The following is a 22,501-nucleotide window of genomic DNA, read 5'->3' on the forward strand; positions in this document are numbered from 1 at the left end:
CGCAAGCAGCCAAGTCAAATGACTTATTAGAAGTCGTGGTGTGTAAAAACACCTGATGGGACTTAAGTTTATTAACTGCAAAAGCTTCAATTCATTTTCTCAAAGTGAATAAGAATAATAAAAAATACAATTTCTCTGTGGCGTGGGCACTTGCACAAAAACACACACATATCGGATGAAGATGCATACACAAACACACACACACAGTGCCTCTAGCTTGGCATTTAACAACCACTTATTTGGGGTATATATACACACCATGCCAATCCATAAATCAAATGATAATTGAGTAGCACACTGCCAGTAATAAACAGAGTAGTATAAACAACTAGTGTCTGGGCCAGATCCACTGCCTCCCACCGGCATGCCGCTGGCTGTCTGCCGCCTGGCAAACTCGAAAACACACACACATAAAAAAAATTTAAAAAAATCATGCGCTGACTGCATCTTAAGACATGTAAAGAAAGAAAAATAAACATTGAATTTGTTAAGTTCACAGAGGCAAGTTCCCCAAAACATGAAGCGATAGTGGGAAAAAACAACAAGCACACACATGACATCACCACCGATAGTAGAAAAATGTGAAGTCCACACAAAGAGAAGCCATATGTATACTGCGTTATAAATCAGAAAACACAGAAAGGCTTTGATTGTGTTTTTGCCTTGAATGAACTGTGCAACCAAATCTGATGCTTTTGAACCAAATGGAGTTCAAGTCAAGGCAACTCAGATGATATGAGTATGGAAGTAATGAGCAAACACAGTGATAAAGGTTAAGTGAAAAAAAAAACTGGTAAATATTTACTCACCCAGGTCTGAAGACACACAACAACAAGTCAGGAGACAGAATAAATCAAATTATTAAAATACATAGATACTTCAATGCACCTTTCCAGACAGTGATTACGAAACACAAACATCGTGACTAAGTGGAAGTGGTTTTAAGTTGCAGGAGGGCAAAATCTAGACAGTTTATATCACATGGATTACTCCTTTATAAATAGAGCACTTAGGAATGAAGTGAGACATACAAAGATGCCGTCGTTTGAAAAGATGCTGTTCTCTGAGGACATCCAGATGCTGACTTGTAATGGACTTGAACGTCACTAAATTCTTGACCCTCACCTCTCGAGATCAGAAATTTTCTTCTCCTTAGATGATTTCTCAGTTTCGGCATCCTTCAGAGCTCCCATTAGCCTCTCAACCTCAGCTTGGGACTTTGAAGACTCTTCTCTGTAGCGGGCCACCTCCTGCTCTAGAAGCCTCAACCGGTCTGAGATGTCTGGACCAATCCTGACCGCGTCCTCCATGTTTTGGATCTTGTGCATGTGACAATGGTGAGATCCAAAAAGAAGATAGTAACATGGACAGTAAATTCAAAAATTCAATGTCAACGGTTCCCACAGGCAACTTTATAAGACAAAATGAACACAGTCAAAAGCCTCTTGAGTCTTTAACTACTGGAAGTGAGTGGAAAGTCTAAGTTTATGGGGACCACGCTTGTGTGAAAAACTTTTTACAGTATACATTGTGTGACGTGCTTATACACAGGTGTCAAACTCCAGGACTTGAGGGTCAGTGTCCTACATGTTTTCCAACAAAACTGCTAATTAAACGTTTTTCTTTTGACAAAACACACCTGATCTAGTTCATCAGCAGCAGGTCGGGCTAGGTCTACCTAATTTGTCTGCTAATTCGTCCTCGTCAAGTTTTTCGGTTTGGTTTTTCGGACCAAAGCTTGTAAACAAAACCATGTGACTAAAGATCTCTTCAGTCATTGGCCAGCGGGGGCGGGTCAAAACAAAAACAGAAAGATGGAGGTGCTGCATTTTGCAAATCCTTGCCAGGGTTGTTCACTTATTCAAACTATTGATTTTGAACGTCCATATAAAAGTCAGGTTCAACCCCTTTCAATGCTAATGAAAGGCAGTTACTGAGGATGCTACGCTATTAAGTGTTACAGTTAAATTGTTGGGGAAAAAAACAGTGGGCATTTTGATTCAGTTATTTCGGTCCCAGCACGGACCATATTTCAGACTGAGGAATTTCAGAGCTAACCGCAGTTCAGTTCGATTGGAAACAAACCGAGACCACCTCAAAAGATGGGTTCTAGAACGGTTCCTGGTCCCGGACGGGGTCTGCTTGAACGTACTCAGACTGACACTTAGTTCTGGATTATTGGGGGGAAATTAACTCTCGTTCCCTTTAAGTGGATCAAATGTGTCCAGTCTGAACACACCCTAAAGAAAAGCAGCTGGATGGTGCCATTCAAGGCCTGGAGTATGACACTCGTGCTAATATCACAGCAATCTAAGATGTAACATAACGGTACATACCGTTGGACCAATAACAGGATATCCATCTACTTTGACTTGGACCTACAGACAAAAACAAATGGAGATCAGCTGCATGGGGACTTGATGGAGATTTTACACCAGGTGCATCTCCAGGACTGTGATTGTGAACTAGTCTCTTGTTGATTGGAGTGAGTCAATAATGCAATAAAAATCACAAATAATCTGTAAACTTTTCACAAAAATGGGAACATGGAAAACTACACATTGCAAGAACAGACCATGGAATAGTTTGAAGCTCTGTTAAGGGTACCCACATTATGAAATAGGTGGTAACTTCAACACAGCTCATCTGGGATCTGCTCTCACCCACCCTCCACCCCAGCTCCACTCTTGCTCATGATGACTGTGGTTTGCTGCTATCATTTGCCTCCTGGGGCCATCCTTCATGTTGAGCTTGCAGTTCAGTCATTTTCATAATAACATTACTGACTCCCACTGTTTGGGTTGCGATTTTATGAGACCACCAAACATCTCAATTTAATTTTAAGTTTTTTTAATTGTTTATTTGTGTGTGGAGGCATGCGTGAGCTTTTTTTCTCTCTCTCTCTCAGAGAAAAACATCCCAGAGGTGCTTCCTAACCTGAAATTATCTTCGTTTTCACTTCTTCTTTTCCTCTTCTTATCTGTACCTCTCTTTGTCTACTCTGTTCATGAAGATCGTTCCACATGTTGAGACAGCTGAGGCCAGTCATTTTAACTTCATCACGTAAATCTGCACAAACACCTAAACACAGAGCTCTTGTGATGTTACAATGACCTACAGTCGTTTATTCAACTCTAACCAAGAGTTTCAAGTTTTTGCCAAAAACCCTGGGGTCATGTATACACAGAGATAAATACATTTTTTGAATATCAGCTTTAAAATGCGAGACTATTATCGAAAACAGTTCATCTTAAATTAAAAACTTAGCAGTTCACAGTCTGCAAGTGTGTAATTTCATTCCCAGTAGTATAGATATGCCATGGAAAAGAGCAGTGCAGGTCACCTGTCACTTTTTGTTAGCGTGATAAATGAATCCCTTAAAGACAAACATAGATATGCACACATGCAAAGCAGGCTGCAGTTGTTATTTTGCGGGCATGCCAAAAATCATTTTGAGCAAAAGGTTTTAATTATCTTCATTGTTTAAGCACTTTATATTTATAGTTGTAATAAACAAAAGCGATTTTGCTGCAAATATTCCCTTTACTGCACCCCCACTACCATTACATTTAACCCAAAACAAAGGAAATGACAGCTAAAGGGACCAAATGGAGTTTTATGATGTTATGACAAGTGAATGGAAGGCCAGTTCAGATATGATTACGTGTGCAGTAAAATTGTTATTCAAAAAATCTTTGAAAGTCTTTTCTTAGGCTCGTTATTTCACACTTTAACCTGCTGAACTTTCACTTTTTAAAAACTGTAACCTCCAGCCTGGACAAGCTTCTTTTTTGGTTAGAGGTCTGTTTTGTCAGTTACTGCAATATGAGCATTTTTACCTTTAATTAAAAAAAAAAAAAAAGTGTGGTCTTGTTTACATGTGAGTCTGGGAAAAATAATTGAAAAAAGCACGGTTGAATTGACCTGATTTCAAAAAATGTGTTTGAATCCAAAAAAGGTCAGAGTGGTGCCTCTTCTAATATGAGTCAAAACTCTTTAAAAAAGGTGACTTCCTTTCCGAAAATGTGCTTCTCTTTGAAAGCCGAATGTTTAGTTCAAGCTCTTTGCTAACTCTAGCATTAACAAACAGTGTTTTATGGGAAGAAGATGAGGTTGTCTGAAGTAAAAAAAAAAAAAAAAAACAGCCTCCAAACAGCAGATAAAAAGCAGAGTGAACATCTTAGCTCAGGCAGTAATCTAAACATCTGGAGATTCAGTGATTGAACCCTTTCATTCATGACAAATGCATACCTTGTATCTGCTACAGAGCAAAAGAACTCAGCACTGCAGAGCAACAGCAGTAACTTTGTTTATTTTACAAATAACTGTAATTTACTTCAAATGAGGATTCATAAAGAAAAAACTGTACAGCGGCAGATGTTTATGTAATGCAAACTAATTAACTCTTGAATGCACCACACTTGTATTGCAATGCATATGAAAAGCCTTAGTATTTATTTATTTGTGTATTTATTTATACATTTTCGCCTAAGCCCATTAATAGGCAAATAATGAATATGTTGATTTGTTCAGTTTTAGTAAGGTAAGAGATGCATGTCTTCACTGAAATGTCAACAGTTTAGCTTAACAAGATTGGGGCACAAGCTCTCCCTGTGATGCAATAACATCAAATTTATAACTATTAACTACCTAAAAACATTCAGCAAAACACAGTTTACACACCAAACACTACTGCACAAAATATTGCACGCTAAAAATGCTTAGTGCCCACCCAGCAAGCGTCAATGTAGAGAGGAAGTAGTTAGGAATTCTAAGCAACTGAAAAATAGAAATCTGCTGATTTTTTATTGATTTTACTGAACTAAACACAAACATGTTTACACATCCACATGTGCAGAAAACTGCCAAGACTGTACCAGTCCATGAAGAACTCTGTCTTGTACATAACAGGTATAATTGCAGCACAAATGCACAGCAATCAGAGCGAAAGAGCGTGTCAGTTGAGGCCGCACTTCAGTCAGAGCCGATCTCTGCACTACAAAGAGTTACTGTGGCGATGTCACTTTCCTGTGGCGCCGCATCAACTTTCAAAGGGATATTATTTCAAATGAATGAGATGTGCGTACGGGCATAAAACAAAAACCAAAACAACATTCTCGTAAACTGTGAGAGGACAGAGTCTGCCCTGGCTTGTAGGATTCAAAAAGAAAGAGAAAGAGAGGAAACAATGGGGACTCTAAATTGGCACCAGAAGTGATCTTTTACCTCCATAAATCACTCGTCTTTAATTAATCCCTTTATGCCGTGAAACTCAGCGCAAACAAGTTGATTGCTGGGGAGCTTCTAATGATATTGTTGATTCTCATAAGGAGATATGGGGAAATGACTGTTACTAGTTAATTGTCTAAATACAGGTTGTGAGCTGGATATTAAAACCTGCAAATCCTGTCTGCAAAGATTGTGTTGTTTATTTGTAGTCCGTGCTGCACAGTTCATGCACACACACTTTTTTTTTTTTTTTTTTTACGTTTGAGTCAGAAGTTGTGTTATAAGATCTACTTTCAAATATATTTAAATATACTGACCTCTCCATCCGGCCTCTGGTCTTGGGTTGCGCTGGGGTTGTTCGCTGGACTTTGTGACAATTTCAAGGGTTGCTGAACAGAAAGTTTGTCCTTTAAAATCTGATTCTCTCGTCGCATCTGCTCCAGCTCCTCAGTGCGAGTTCGGTCCTCTCGTTCTTTTTGCTCCCGGAGGTTCTCAATGACTCGCTCCTAGACAGTAAAACATAGCAACTTTGATCAGCATTGAATCAAATGTTGCTTGGAGATTTATATCACATTACTAGAAAAAAGGACAGATTTGTGGTAATGAAAACTGGGCATTGCTATGTAGCAGTCCTGACAACTACACAAAGGTCAGATATGCTGCACAGGTGTCCAAATACACAGTTTTTCTTTGAGGACAATAGTTGTGCCACTAAGTGGTTTCTAAGATGTTTATTAAAGTTAATATGTGGCCACATAATTGTCAGCTTTAAACATCTGTGTAATTGGGAAAACACATTCAAAACGAGGCAGAGAGCACAACTGTATGCTGGGCTTTGAATAAAGAATACGCAAACAAACCCTGACTGTTCTTTCCAAACCCAGAAAAATCTAGAAAATTTGAGGAAAAGGATATTACAATTAAACCAGCCTCAGTGTGAAGCTAAAAAATATGCAAACACAGACATAACATCATACACAGACTCACACAAAAGAAAAACATCTAACACAAAGATGAGAGGCTAAGCTCTGAAGTGTTAATCATAGCCACAATGCTGCGGCCAGTGACTGGCTCCAAGAGTGAGCTTGGGACAGAGTTACTGATTAGCAATACACACACTCGCTCTTGTAAACACATTGAACACACCCCATGAAGACCACAATGTCTGAGAGGGCTGCCAACTTTCTCCTCATCACAGCCAAACTATATATGAAGGCTGCATCTGAAGTGGTTTTTTGGTAAACAAATGGACTGAGAGATTTACAGTTTATTGTTTTATGGTATGAACTTCAAAGACAACAGGCAACAAAAACAATTGAAATTAACTTTAGGAGAAAATGTCCATGTACTTAACCTGTTTACACATATACACACACACACGTGTGACTGTGGTCATTAAAAGATGGACATGGTCAGCAAAATACTCAGGTAGGTTGTACCGTTGTAACTATGTTTAATTGGTGCTAATAGGCTCAAAGTATGACAAGAACACCCCCCCTACACACACACCTTTAAACCACCACCACTATTCTAAACTGTTGATACACAGTAGGATAAATCCAAGCTTTCATGTGGTTGAGGCCAAATTCTAAACCACCATCTGAATGTTGCAGCAGAAATTTGTAGCCTCAGTTTCCTGTTCTTAGCTGGCAGGAGTGGGACCCTCTGTGATCTTTTGCTGCCCATCTGCCTCAAGGTTGGGTGTGTTGTGTGTTCAGAGATGTTCTTTTACAAACCTCGGTTATTTGAGTTACTGTTGCCTTTCTATCAGCTGGAACCTGTCTAGCCATTCTCCGCATCAACAAGTCATTTCCACACACAGAACTGCCACTCACTGAATATTTTCTCTATTTTGAACCATTCTCTATAAACCCTAGAGATGTCTGTACATGAAAATCCCAGCAGTTTCAGAAATACTCCGACCAACAACCATTCCACATTGAAAGTAACTTAAATCACATTTCTCCTTCAATCTGACCCTTTACTCGACCTCAAGCATATGGCATTGACCATGCCTAGATGCCGAAATTCACTAAGTTGCTGCCATGTGGTTGGCCGATCAGAAATTTGCGGTCAGACAGTTGTCACTAAGTGACCAGTGAGTGTATATTCAGTCTATTATTATCTGTTCTGTTGTTATGATTTGTCGTTTAAGATGGAATATATGTTCTTGTTACCTTAAATATCTTCCAAAAGTGCAACTTTTATACGATTTTTTCTTCTTTATTATGGATTTTTGGCTGCTTTGACTTATACTTGAGAGTGACTTATTTAGTTTAAAACTTAGTTTAAAACCTGGAAGTTAATGGCACCTTTTCATTCTGTAAGACTACAGACTTTTTGTTGCTTCTTCGTTGTCTGGTAACAACAGGTAAAGCATTTGCCTTTACAACAGTTTCCAGAATTGTTCCTATAATCATAAATCCCTCTCAACCTCAGTGTGCCTTATGTCACTTAAACTTTTTTTTATTATGTTTGAAGTACACGCATATTCCAGATGAACATTTTTCTCACAGTACCTTTTCGGATAAGGCCTCTTCCAGTGTGGCCAGAGCCGTGTCAGTATTATTTGAGTCTGTCTGAAGACCCTGGACTCTTTCTCTCAGTCCAGCCAACTGTTTGTCCTTATCCTTTAACTGTTCCAACAGGTTTTCAATCTGCAGAGAGTTGGACAAGAACAGAGAAACCAAAAAAATGGTGTTACATGGATGCTGTTAATACAAGAACATAACAGTTAAAAGGAGTCAAATAAAGTTAACACAGAATCTGAGAGCTGTGTGCAGTGCACCCAGCTTTAGTTATGACATTGTAGCATACATATCAAGCTGGAATAAAATAGTGAAGATAAACAGAAAAAAAAAAAAAAATCTTCAAAAGTCGAGTTAATATGAACATGGTTGAATAAAATTGTGGAATGAGAGCTGACTGCTGCTCTCTCTTTGTGTAGCTTAAGTCTTTTGTCTAAAAACGTGTTGCACTTCATCTATCCAATTCTCTGCCCTGTCCAATGTCTTGGTGTTGTAATGTGAGCTTTGACAACTCTCGAAGACTGTTTTGTTTTAAGTTGCAGTATCATGCTACATGTTTTATGTTCAGATGTGTCTGAAAGGTTTGGATCAGATTTAGCTTTCCTCCTCACTTCAAATGCACTTATCAGATATCAGCAAAACCTTCAGTGTCTGAGACTGTTTCAGCTCCCTTTGATCAGATGTTAGTCTGCATTTCCAGTTGATTCAGATGAATGTTGATATTTTTGTTTCATTTGTGCATAACGGCCTTATTTTAGTAAACCCATAGGCTTAAAAACAACGGACAGTTAGAACTTGGGAAAAAAACTTGATTCGTTAATTTGACTCACTAGTCTTTTGTTCTTTGTACAGTTCATATGTTGCAGCTAAAGCCATGGCATAATAGCTAGGAGATGCAAGAGCTATTATCTGATGAACATCTGGAAAACAGAGCCTTAAACACACACAAATACACACAGGAGCATCCGCAATGCTCAAAGCTATCCCAAACAAAACACTCACAGATGGTATGGGACACTGCCCTGCACTGAGATTCCTTTGGTCTCAAACATAGTTTCAAAGGGACAGCACTTTTGATGATAGGAAACAGTGATATCTTGACTAACCTGGTTTCAATAAGGGCTCATTTCTCATGAATTCTAAATTATTGATGTCTTGATTAAAAAAGAACAGCTTTTAATTGAAAAGCTAGTGAACACACTGAACAGGAAGTGTCCTCATCTTCTTCCATTGTCTTTTTATAAAATAGCATTACACTCTAGCTGTGAGGCATTAATATCACATTTGATCCAAGCAGTCTTGCCTCAGATTAGGACTGTCAGTGTACTTCAAAGAGAGAACTATATGAAAAAACTCAATATTTAATGAACATGAGTTCAAAAAAGACAAAAAGTTTCACCAAGAGACTGCAGAAAAAAATAGTAAAGGGAACAAAGGGCATTCCAGTCATGGGTGCATAAGCAGATAATACTCGAATCTCTAGAGCTGTTTTACAAACGGATCTAATTATGCTGAAGTTGCAGAGCTTCTTTGGCCCTGGGTGGGGTCAAGTGAAGATTTAGGGGAGCCATCTTGGCAATCAAGGGAAAGTGGTGGTGAGGGAAAGAACACCCAGGACCCTTCGGCAGATCTTGATATGCTAATGACCGCCATTACACAAGCTAGTTAAAAGCTCTGGAAGGTCAGCGCAAAACTGATAGGGACATAACAGCCTTCAGGGAATGATGTGAAAGCCTCACACTACCAATGTCTGATAAAATTCCCAGTAATTCCTAATTACCATGGGTGTGTTAGAACGGATTCTATGGTGGGAACTGTAACAAAGAACAAGGAACCTCAGGGTTTTATGGGTTTTTCCCTGTGTTGGCTTTTCCTGAATAAACCATAGAGAAAGGCACTCGTTTGAATAGGAAGTGGACTCATCTGACTTGACTCCATTTACAGCTTTCACATCTTCCAGCTCTGGTGAAGACTGACAAGAATTGCACTCTAACATGCTTAGCCCCACATGACGTAAACAAAGGAGAGCATGCAAACAAACAGAATATTTAGCTTCGGCCTCTGGTTGTAATAGCCCGGTAGCTTGACATAACTTATTCTTCCAAATGTATACATACGCACTCATGCACACCCTTGCTCCATATCCTTGTGGGCACCACAGAGCTCTATTTTAGGCCAAATTGAGCATGTCGCCCCTGGTCCTTAGACAAATGATTACATTCTTCAGCAGCATAAAGTTTGCTTTGGCATGGCCACACAAAATAACGAGCCCTCAATGAAATATTTAGCTTCGAAGCTTAACCTTCTGTGAAATTGTGCAGAAAAACGTTAAACACAGCTTAAACCTTGCACTGCTGGACAAAAACGGGTCACATGAGTCACGGATATGGGAAAGTGGGCAAGGAATTCTGTCACATCTTTTAACCTCTGATCATACCCTGAGGTAAAATACGCAGATTGACAGGAAAGCAGAGGCAGTTTGCCATTTGTGGAGGGAAGGGGCCTTTTAGATCTGGTTAATTCTGATGAGAACTGCTGTCATGCATGGCAAATATCAGTCTAGTCCCTTTAAAACATCTCAAATGAGTGACTATATTCATTGCATGTATTCATGAGGAAAAAAGTTGTTCCAAACATTCATTTAAGTCTTCATGTTTTTCCAGCGTTGTCACTTGTAAACCAGCAGTGTTAGTAGCTGAAATGTTAAATATCTAGTTAAACTGAAAACTTAATTGTTTCTTTATGCTGCAATCTAATGTATTTGCTGCCTTTTACATTAACAGAAAATGTAATACTCCTTTCACAATTTGTTTTCTTAAATTCCAAGACAAGTGTGTTGTGGACCAATGCTTATTTAAAAAGTCCTGTTGCTTCTCACTACCCTGTTTGTGAAATGAGTTCTCTGGATTTAATTCATTCTGTGTGAGAAGTTAACTGAAGTCAAAGATGTGCTAGGGAACCATTTAGTAATGCAACTACATTAGGTTTAAAGGTAAGTCTTTAGTTTGATCCAAACAAAGAGTTGAATCATTGGGTGTAAATGAGAACTGTACGAGTGAGTGTTACATCACCCATAGAAAATGACTGTTGGTTCCAACGAAATGAAGTCAGTTCTGTCAGAATTGGTCTGAGTCAACAGTTCTATGAAAGCCACTCTCACCAATCAGGAGTGAGCTTGATGGAAGACCACAACCCTACAATTTGAAAGTGTGCTTGGGATAATCTGTCAATCAAACGCTTTGAACAATTAACGTGAGACCTCCTACTTTAATTGAGGCATCTGATTAGGTCAGGGTATAACTTGAATAACTTGGACTAAAGAAAAAATATATAATTTTTAGCAAGAACATGGTTAAAAAAAAAGCAACAGATTCAGAATGGTTATACTGACCAATATAATGACTGACTAATGGATAATTAACTCAATAAAAGTCTATTGGGTTATTAGAACCAGTGGGTACTTCCTTTTTTGGAACATGGGGGAGGGGGTCACTCAGTCCAATTCTCATATACAGTCAATGATTTGAACCCAAAACCTCAATGTCTCAAGACAGACACTCTGATTAGGTCACTGTCCTTGTTCATGCACTAACTTGTGAAACTAGGCTTTCCTCTGTATTTGCAGTACATAGGACCATACACTCAAATTAAATTCTCAATAATTAAAGTTAAACCCTCGAATTGGTGAGTTTTGTAAACTTAAACAGCAGAGCTGTCTGTCCTTACCATCCAGACGCTGGTTTTATGTTATGTAGAGTAATGTTGAATGCCATTGGATGCAAACTTTCTAAAGTTTTTTATAATAAAAAGTTTAGAAAAATGATGGTTATTAAGCTCAGTAACTGATTGATTATTTTGGCCATGTTAATGCATGCAGGCCAGGTTTTTTTGTGGATGAAGTTGAGTTCCTCGATGGTGGCAAATTGTCTTAACCGTTAAATCCTCAATCAAATTATTTGTTCTAACATCTAGCACAGCATAAGAAGCAAGTGCTACATAATAGTAATAAATTCTTTTTTTCTGTAGTACCTCATTTTCTGTTAGAAATGATGATACCATCAAAAAATGGGTGAATTCCAAAACCATCACTTGTTCTTACCCCTACAATAAAATGGTTAGAGTTTTTCTCACAGCTCTAATTAAATAAATATCAAGCAGGGGAGGGTGGGATTGTAAAGTTTGCTTCCTCTCACTCACTTTCAAGAACTCTACTCAACTTAAATTGACAATTTTAATACGAAATAGTTTCATTGTGTCATGAAGTTGGAGTAAAAGAAGCTTTTATTATGCGTTTATTTATGATTAAGAGTAAGATAGATATTTTTTACGGAGATCCTGAAAGGACAAAAATGAAATAAATAAAAAATAATGATTTTTGTCATGCAGATAGTAACTTTGATTGTCCCTTTAGGGGCTCCGTAGATCCTCAAAGGTAGGGGAAAAAAATTCTGTTACTAAGATTTTCTCACTTAAGTTTCTTTGTATTGTTTTACAATATGTGACATTAAGAAAAAGAGCCACTTGCCAATCCTGTGAGAATCTTGCCATATGTTTGTAAACTTAGCATTACAATCACAATTAGTACAATCTTGATTTATATGTAATGTAAAGAGATTGTCAGACTTTGTGTCACATGCACAAAACTATCGTCTAAAAGTAGATTGCTTAGGAGTAGAACCGCAAACTCAGTTGACCCGTCTGTCTTTCATCCAAACTAAGAATTAGAACTTTGTGGCCACCAATGGATTCCTTTCAACAGAACAAAAAAAGGCGGCCAACACTGAGCCATGACCACCATGAAAAGAAAATCATTTGTATTTCTAAAACTTTTTGGACCAATAAAAATACCAAACCATGACTGCTTACCATTTCAGAAAAGCAACTTGATAGTCGTCACCTCTGAAAATATAACAGGAACAGTTGTAAAACCCAGTGATCCTGGCGCTAACATCTAAGTTCAAGGACGCACAAACACACAATGGGACAGTAACCACAAACTGTGTAATATGTAGTAACATAGTGTTGATTTCCCCAGAGAAATCTAGGTCACAGTAAAACACAGAACAAAGACTAAAAGGCGGTGTGTTATCCTACTGCTGTAAAGTCTCCTAGATGCACATTTGGATTCTCTTCAGATTTTTTTCCGTCCAATGAAATGCTTGTTTCACAGAGTTCTTAACACTCAGACATGGATCTCTGAAGAACAGAGGCAGGTCATCAAGAACAGGTTAGAAAATTACTTTTTCAGTCTGAAGACCTTTTGCTTCAGACTGTTTCCCTCCAACAACCTATCTGTACTTTTTTCACCACAAATGGTCAAAGCTGACAGACTGCGGTGCAGTCATCCTGTGTAAACTGGCGCCTCCATGTGGTATTTTTTAATCACTGTCACTGTCATCAGAGAAATCATTCTTTAGCTGCTTTATATCAAATTTTCTCTTTCATCTTTGCCTTTTTTTCCCTTTCTTAAAGGGAATCTAAATCAGTGAAAAGTTCATTTTGGAAAATAATGTCAAAGGTTTTTGTTTTTTTTCCCTCTTTTACCCATTTAACCAACAGATCCAACAAGACACAAAATCTCACGTCTTAGCAAACAAAAGGAGCAGCCAAACGTAAAAGTCATGGATTAGACAGACACTATTACATTGAAATAACACATCCAACAACTGTGATTTCTACAAACTGGTACTTTCTGGCTAAGAATGTAAAAGGACAATAGGACATAGAGGTCTTAAGAATATCAAATGACATCCCTACCCTTTCCCTCTTGAATGACCTTTTGAAGCCGTTATTCTTTGACTGAAAAGTTATTATTATTCATCTGTTATTAGCTGTAATGACAGAGTACACCGAGTTTATATGAAGACTGGTGCCTGAAGGAGAGGGGAAAGAAACAGGGTATCGATAAGTGTAGTGTTTGAACTCTAAAGTCATACACACTACATAGCAGAAAACTACAAAGAACTGAAACTGCTGGAGGAATTCCTATTCTTACTAATAAAAATGAATTAGAACATGTCTTGCCAATCGTGCTTGTTTCTTCTCTGAAATTTTACGTTGTTCTGCAACAGAACCATATTTTATTGAATTGAAAACAAAAATTAGGATTTTGGAATCAAAAAAAGTACATCCTTACACTCCTTCAGTAAAGGAAAGAAATTACTTAAAAAAAAAAAAAAAACATTCTCTGGAAAAGATCTGCAGTGTACCGTTTTTTTTTTTTAAACTTGGCTTTAATAGTTGCTGTTTAAGTGCTGGTTAGTTTTATTTTAAATAGGGTTTTTTTTAATAAAGTACAAATAGGTAACAACTCTGACGGGAAATATTTAATCGGGATTGTCAGAGATGTAAAAGAACAAATATATATATAGTAACACTTTATAATAAGGTTTCCATAACAAGCTTTACTAACACATTAACATAAAATATTCATCTGTTATAAGATGTTTCTAAGACATTTATTAGCACAATAAGCATTAACACACTTAGATTCATTAACATATAAAGTGAGACCATTGTCTACAAAAGCCATAAAAATAAACTGATTACAAGCTTAACAAATGTACTGACAATATTTGTCAACATTATACTGAGTGTTTTGCAGCACTTCATCTAAAGTTTTACCTTTTTTTTAATAGCAAACAGATTGTTGGTAACAATTTTTCAACCAAATTACGTTTTTTTTGTTTACTTTAACAATGAACATCTGCATTTTATGGCACTTATGTTTTACTAGAAAATATTTTCTGTGCTGTTAAATACAATCTATATTCATTTTTTCCTACCTGCCACATCCTATTCAGGTTCAAGGAGATTTTTGGTCATGGCACACATTTTATTTGAATACTATACATATAAGAGTGTTAATATTATGATAAATGCCAGGTCAGACTCAGGAGATGGAAACTAGACACAGTATTCTCACCTTTGACAAGTAGACAGCCTCCCTCTATCCCTATACACTCTTCCAGAGTATGCAGCTATTAGTAGCAGACTATTTATATGCCATCAACCTATTCATCATGTATTTTACACGAGCGCACAAACACAGATCCTAGCTAGCACTGTATGAATGACAGAGACACCCAGAGAAAAACGAAGCAAGAGTTGTTTTCACAGTGATTTCTCCTGGTCAACCACAAAGCAAAATGAGCACTTGCGAGTCCTGCCGACCCAGAGCTGTTCAATGAAGACAGATTACACTTGTGCAAGCTGGCGTGTATACGTAAGCATTTGTGTGTGTGTGATGTGATTGTTGGCCAAGTCCATCCACGTCCATGCTCTTTAGGCTCAAGACTGTATCTCTGCCCCCCCAGCTGAGGAATGTTGCAATGATTGCTGGGTAATTACGCTGGTGCTTTTAGGCCTATGCTTCCAGCACTGTCACTATTAAGTATTTTCTTTTTGTCCTCTGCAGGCAGAGGGAATAAGGCCTTTTGATCAGAAAGAAAGAGAAAAAAATAACACACAACTGTGTGTTACCTCTCTACTGACCCAGGCCCACATGACTGATCTGGTCAAATGAGTGAAATACAGTCATATAACTCAGCCGAGGTTCTAAAGGTCAGAGTGTTCTTCAGAGAACATCAGCCTGACTGCTTTTCACAGATCTGTAAGTATGAACACGAGGCTGCCAGCAACTTCACGGGTCAGCCTGAGTTACGATGTGGCACCATGAGGATACCATCAGATCCTACGCTCTCCTTCTCAAAGGGAAGTGCACATGTTGAGGTCGGTGAGGATGGACTACAGTGACTGAGGCTTGATATGTGGCCCAACACGCCATTTGTTTTGACTGATGCTCAGCCTGGCTCCAATCACCCAGCCTCTGGCTCTCACCATTAACCCTGGCTGATTGCTGATAGGAGCACAGGGGGATATAGAGGAGGAGGAGGGGGGGCTATCACACGCAGTTTACCAGAACCTCCCCAACTGCAGCCGGCTTATCTGTGGCTTTGTCTCTGCACCGTGATTGACCAGCTGGAACCCATTAGGATGAAAGACATTGGTGGCCTCACAGATATATCAAGATTGCACACACTGACACACAGGAACACACATAAAATACAGTAAAGAGTTATCTGTAGGGATCTTGGAGAAATACTACTCTTAGACACATAATTATTCACCTGACATACCTTTAGTGCTCTTTCCTTATGTAGCGAGGGAACAAACAGCTCGTTAGCCCAACAAAAGACTGACTAACACATCAGATGCAATAAAGTGATTGTCTCGTTGGCCTCTTCGTTTTGTAAATTCAATATTTTGTTGTTAAAATAAAAAAAAAATATATATATATTTTTTTATTTGCAGGTTTATCATTAGTGTAAAAATCATATTAAGGGGGAGTAACTGTGCTTGCAAACAAGAGATGAGAAAATAGGGAAGACTGCTAGACATCAATGCATATCATTTGCCGCATGATAGCATTAGCTCAGTTGTTGCTAAGGTTCAAAGACAACATTCCAATTCTAAGAAAGGGGATGCAGGATACTTAAACTGTAAAAAGTGAAACATTGGATTAATTAAATAAAGCTCTGTAATTTGTTACATTTAAAATTCTTAATTTTCATCAAATTAAAATATTGAGTTGATGGTGTTGTCAACTTAGATTTAATTTGATTTATATATATATCAATGTAACAAATTAGAGAGCATTTGTGACTTGATCTAATGTTTCACTTTTTACAGTGTAGGATATAAAAAGTTGCAATTTTCTTTAGCTATTTTATAACTATCAAGCTTTAAAGTCCCACTCTTGTCATTCGTTTGGTCTATTTTCAAAGCATTCACAGTGTTCTTTTAATAACGATTATGCTGTTTTTAGCCAAAATCGATTTCTAGGACATAGTTTCTGCAGAGCAGCAAAAGTCAAAGTTCCTTAGAAATTCACCTCTGAGTTGTGGGCGGGACTGTTGATGGAGGCCATCCTCTGCTTCCTGACATTTATCTGTTTACAATCTCTCCTTCTAGTTTATATCCCCTGACAAACTCAACATTAGCGGTGCAACAAAAATGGTGAGCAATATCACAGCTATCCATCCATACAGCTTTGAGCCAGATGCCAGCTCAGACCAGGAAAACAAAGATGTACATGAATCTATTTAATTGCAAATTGATGCATCAGAAGGGAGCGAAGCAGGGAGCTAGTGGCCCGCCGACTGTAGCGCAGAAGTCAAGTCATAGCTACAAGCTTTTTCCAATGGCATCTTTTTGTCTGATCCTGATTCACAACAATTTGAAAAAAGAAATACTCAGAAAAGCAATTATAAGATTCATTTTCTGTCTATATCTCCTCCATTTTCAGAAAAAAGTCACAAGAACATGTTAAAAACACTAAAATCATGATTTTCATTAGATTGAGTCTTAAAGAAGAGAAAACAGAGAATTAATTACAATAATATTCTACTTGAGCAAAGGGTGTGACACTCATTTTACATCATAGTGACACCACAGAAGTTTACAGAAAACATGTTAAACATTGAACAATTTTTCCTTTCAGTCAATACCAAAAGCTTCCACTTCAATATATAGGTTGCACACTCAATGCTACCAGATTTATTTATTTATTTTGTGTGTATGTGTTATAAATCATGTTGGAAGAAGAGAGAAATGAGAAAGACGGAAACATTGAATGTTGATTTGGGGCAATAACATCAGTTAAAGGCTACATGAGGGCATAGAGTTACTAAAAGTCTCACATTCCCTCATTTAACAAGAGACAAAAAAGAAAAAAAAAAAAAAAATCTTCTAAAGTACATGCCAACATGTAAAATAAAATAAATTCTGACAACAACAAAAAAAAAGAAGAAGAGGAAAATGTGTATTTAATACACATACTCCGCCTTTTGCCAGGTTGTGTTCAGGGAACACTGCCAGACCAATGAGATCTTAAATAGGAAGAAGTAGGTGTAAAATATGAATGAATAAACCAAAAAAGTAAACGAATGACTATTCATTTTTACATCAGTCCTCATTTTACTGCTCTTCACAGTTATGCCACTGACACCTGGCCGGAGCAGGCGCTAACAGAAAATAGCAGAGGCTCCACTTAAACAGAGGGCTGCTCCCTCGAGGAAGAAAAACCCACTATAAATCATTGCTGAGAGAGCTCGTTATGGACGGGGCATCCTTCCATGTGCACATAGAAACCCTCACACATGCAGCCCTAGCAGACATAATCAAACCTCCATGTGCATGCCTGCTATAGGAGGGATCATGATATAGGATACTATACTTTCATAAACACGGCCAGCCTTTCTAAAAATATGAATATGGATTGAGATGACCACAATGTTTGAACATGAATAACACATGTATGCCAAAAACCGCACCACAACCGGCTCTGCACATGTACCTCCCGCTCCTCACCCTCTTGGCCAAAGAGGAAACAGGAAAATGCTAATAAAGGCAAAAGCAGAAAAATAAATAAACACACGTGTCATTATGCATTGGTTACGCTCTGATTGACCAAGGGTTTTAAACAGAAGTCCTCCTGTTCTATGTTGTGATACATATGACAAACATGGCCACACAAAGTGCTCTTTATTCCATTGACAGTCAAATCTTTAAAAATTAAGATCCAAGAGCTTTAAAGGAGGCTATAGGGATGATACTGAATCCAATGTTGTCTTTAAATGTAAAAAAAAAAATACTTTCCATATGTTTCTACACTTAAAGCACAAAAGATTAAAAAACAGAAAACCAAACGTTTGTGAAAATTGGTAAAACATAAACAGGCCTTTTGTAAAAAAGACTTCTGCCAATTCCTTCCAAGCATTTTTTAGTAACACACACACCTCAGTCACACTCAAACACCATGCACCCTTTGACCTGTCATCAACTTTTATTATCATCACCAAGTGGGCCCTTGGACCTGTTTGTACTGCAGACAGAATACTTGTTGAAGCAGCAGCTGCGTCTTCTTAACCCTGTAAAGATCTGTCCATTAGTGAAGGTATTATGTAGAAAGGACTACCAGCCCAACAAAGTGTGGTTGACTGATTCCACTCTGAAGACTTTGAGAACTGCCACTTCTTCAATGGCTAGCTAAGCTACAATCTGCACAAAGTGGATGCAAAACATTGGAGTTTTGAGACACACACTTATTAAAGAAGTCTTTGTGGACTTCAGTTTTTTATGCATTAAAAGCTTAAAGTTAAATACCCACGTTAAGAAAATCAAAACTGTTTTCATAGATACTTTTTTTTTTCGTGAAAAACGTGTATCTTTAAGTGAGAATACTTCAAACACACAAACGCTGACCTTGAGCTTCTGTTTTTGAAATGCACTGATTTATGGAGTAGAACTCTAGGAAGGAAACTGGATAAAAATCTTGGATTTCCCACCATATACAGATCTTTAGGATACAGTTTACAAGAAATAAGGGAAACATAAAACCTGGAAAAGAAATCAGACTGTGATGGTTGTCCTGGTGTCGCTACAGTGTGAGCTAATATGAGCAGCAACTTCTTTCTAAAACTTACTTAATGTCAAGGAAACTGAATTTGGAGCACCCATTTTTGTTTTATTTCATTTAATTTTCTTTTTTTTTGTCCTGGGTGGTTAGATTGTCATGTGAATTTAACATATCCCTCCCCAAAATTAAAGTTACTGAAAGACAAAAAAGAAAATCTGAGAGAAAAAAAAACCTAAAGTACACTTTGGATTTTGCAGTATGGCAGCTTAAATTCTGAGAAATAATAGTCATTGTTTAGCTATTAAAAACAACTTAAGCATTAAGATGAGCTGCCTGCAGAAGACTAGTCATATGAAAAGCAAATTAAGGTAGAAGTACTTCACAGTAATCCAGAAATAATTTGTAAAAACGGAAGTTCGGATGTTAAAACAGTGTTGGCTCTGAGAAGAAATCCGGCCATCACCCTGGAACAAACCCTGGAAGTTATAGACTCTGTGGACAACTTGGATCTGAATCTGACTTGTGATGTGCAGCAGGCCTGAGGTTGTTTTATGAAAGAAACATGCGGTTAAAAAGAAGAGGCAAAACTTTAGTTCAAGACTTTTTAGAAAAACTCTGCTAACAGACAGCCGTGCATTTCAGAAAAATTGGCACTTGTGTGACCCTCACAGCAAAATCACAATGAGCTCAGCAAGTGGGGAGGGAGGGCAGTTTAAAGACACGAGAGGAAACAAGGAAATTGCAGGAGGACCTTTATGTTAGGTAATTAGTGTATAGAGGAACAACCAGCATGCTCCCCACAGGTCGTCCATGACCTGCTTAGATATGTACCCTTATAAAAGTCATTAAGATCTCTCAAACATACGGTGCACAGGTGTGTTTGGGTGTGTGTGTGCTTCCGGATGTGTGTGACCATAAAGTACAAAAGTGACTTGTTGCTCTGAATGACAGACTGTCCATTCATTTACAGGCGAACATTACATGATGCTTGAAGCGGTCTGACACACATCGTCGTTACGATGCAGAAAGTTTACAGAAACAAGATGGAGCCTTTGGCACTAAAGTCATATCCTTTCTTTTCTTGTTTCTTCATCCACTAATGACATGTAGCTAAGATTAAAGTTTACATAACAATTTAGAAGGCCTTGAAAAAGTGTTATCCTTCTCAAGATATCTAGAGATTCAGCTTAACTTTTCATGTGCTTACAAACTCAGGAAAACTATCTTTTGAACAAACGATGATAAATTTGAAATATTTCCCAAAACTATTAGAGAAATTCTTAAATATAAAAAAAAGAAAATGTTGAAATTACGAATATCTTTGAAAAAAACAAGCTTTAAAAAAAGATTCACAACTATGTATACTTTTGAAATCAAGAAGGTTAAAAATGTTTGTATTGACTTTCTCCTAGTAACTATAAGAGAGACAAAAGTACAGTCATAACCCAAAAATGAATTTGTGGCCATGGAATAGAAACAGATTTATGGGTAGGTGCTGAGAATACATACAGGTGTGTGTCACAACTGATGGGACCTGAACTTTTAATAAAACAAATATAATTTTGGGAAGAATTCCTCTTTGAAGGAAGCCGTCTTAATCCTAATACTTCATGCGAAGACTATCCAAACCATGTGGAGTTGTTTCTGTGGAGGATTACAGCACCTGACTGTCTGATGTACGGAAGTACGAAAGTGCCACAGGCAGCATCTAGCAGTAAAATATACAACACCGCTAAAATACAACCAGCATCATCTAATCATCTCACATGGTTCCCATCCAGAACTATGACATAGTTCTGGATGGGAACCATGTCCTCTGGGAACATTTCAGTTAAAAAAAAAAAAAAAAAAAAAAAAAAAAGTGTCACACGCAACAAGGCTTTTTTCTAGAGAACGGAAGGTCATGTAAACGATTAAATACATCAGAGCCAGTGGCATCAAAGGATAAACACAGACTTGGACAAGTTGTTGTTCCCCCTTTTAATAAAATAAAAAAACAATGGACTGAAATACCATGACACAAAAGACAAAACATGTTGTGAGTTAAAAACATGAATCAAAAATTGATTTTGAATTTCCGTTGACAAGGATTGATTTAAAAACAAATGAATGAAAAAGACATTTTGCATTTTTTCAAAGAGATGTCCCCAATTCTTTACAGTTTATTAGTCCAATTGCAACAAAAACAGCTTTTCTTTTTGTGAACCCTTGAGGTCGTTCCTCAGTCGTCATTCAAATGGACCTTTCTGAACCTACAACCAGCTATCCTTCCCTAAACATGTACCTCTGATCTACAATACATGTCTTCTCAAACCAAATTCAGACTCCTCATCAAGTCAGACAAAGTTAGTGTCTGCATTTATCTACTTCACTTCAGATGCCATCCTTTTGTGGAAGACATTCTTGATCCAGACTAAAGCGATCTGTTTAAGGACACTTGTCTTGTATACTCAAACATTTTTATAATTATACATCTCTTTAGACCTACCCTGAAATTACCAACACAAGAACTGAATTTGGGCTTAACTAAAAAGCTTATATATATATATATATATATATATATATATATATATATATATATATATATATATATATATATATTCCTGCTATTTGTTACAGCACATTGGTCTCTGAACTTGTGCTATTTTTTTAAATATCTGCATTAGTTCTCACTAATTCTCACTATTCCTCTCACTATCGCAGTCTTTACTTTCTTTCTCGCTGTTTAATTTAGTGTTTGACTAAATTATTGAAAGTAGAATGCTGATTAGGACAGTTGAACTTTGCTGTAGCAAGTAAATTACATCACAAATTGATTGCGAGGTAGCTGAGGAAAGCATAAAATAAAATGACATTATGAGTGAATGAGCAAGCAGACTTCAGGCTCGATCTTACAGGCCACAGCAAAGCAAAAAGTGATTAAACATTGCAATTTAGAACGTTATTCTGATAGTATGCTTAACAACAATGTGATTAGACATTTGTGTCTGAAATTTTAAGTAATATAAAAGAAGAGTAACATTTATGTGGATTACCTTTTTCTGCAAAACATTGACTTTTCTCTCCTTGACATCCAGCATGTCCTTCATGTCTCGGATCTCCCCTGTTAGTGTGCTCTTTTCATCATTCAAATCCTGCAGCTGCTTCGTTTTCTTTGTCAGGAGCTGTTCCTTTTCTTCCAGACGAACTCGAAGAGCGTCCACCTGAAATAGGTAAATTCAATAAAAAAATTAAAAGAAAACCACAACACAATCATTTCTAGGTGTTAACAAGGTTCATGTTTATAGTAGTTTAAATCAGTTTTTGTTCATTATTTGATTTTTCC

The 22,501-nt window shown here is 37.5% G+C and overlaps 1 protein-coding gene across 2 annotated transcripts in view; it reads right to left on the reverse strand.

Moving 5' to 3' along the window:
* Positions 1-22,501, reverse strand: part of LOC112159634 (ERC protein 2) — a 157,683-nt gene that overhangs the window by 100,890 nt on the left and 34,292 nt on the right. For both annotated transcript variants that reach the window (XM_024293844.2, XM_024293845.2), the window contains 6 exons: positions 22,212-22,379; positions 7,749-7,886; positions 5,547-5,735; positions 2,337-2,378; positions 1,126-1,319; positions 810-815 (listed from right to left, as the gene is read on the reverse strand). In XM_024293844.2, coding sequence (XP_024149612.1) covers positions 810-815; positions 1,126-1,319; positions 2,337-2,378; positions 5,547-5,735; positions 7,749-7,886; positions 22,212-22,379 — 737 coding nt within the window. The remainder of the gene's footprint in view (positions 1-809; positions 816-1,125; positions 1,320-2,336; positions 2,379-5,546; positions 5,736-7,748; positions 7,887-22,211; positions 22,380-22,501) is intronic.

This window comes from Oryzias melastigma, linkage group LG7 (assembly GCF_002922805.2).
Source record: "Oryzias melastigma strain HK-1 linkage group LG7, ASM292280v2, whole genome shotgun sequence".
NCBI classification, from domain to species: domain Eukaryota; kingdom Metazoa; phylum Chordata; class Actinopteri; order Beloniformes; family Adrianichthyidae; genus Oryzias; species Oryzias melastigma.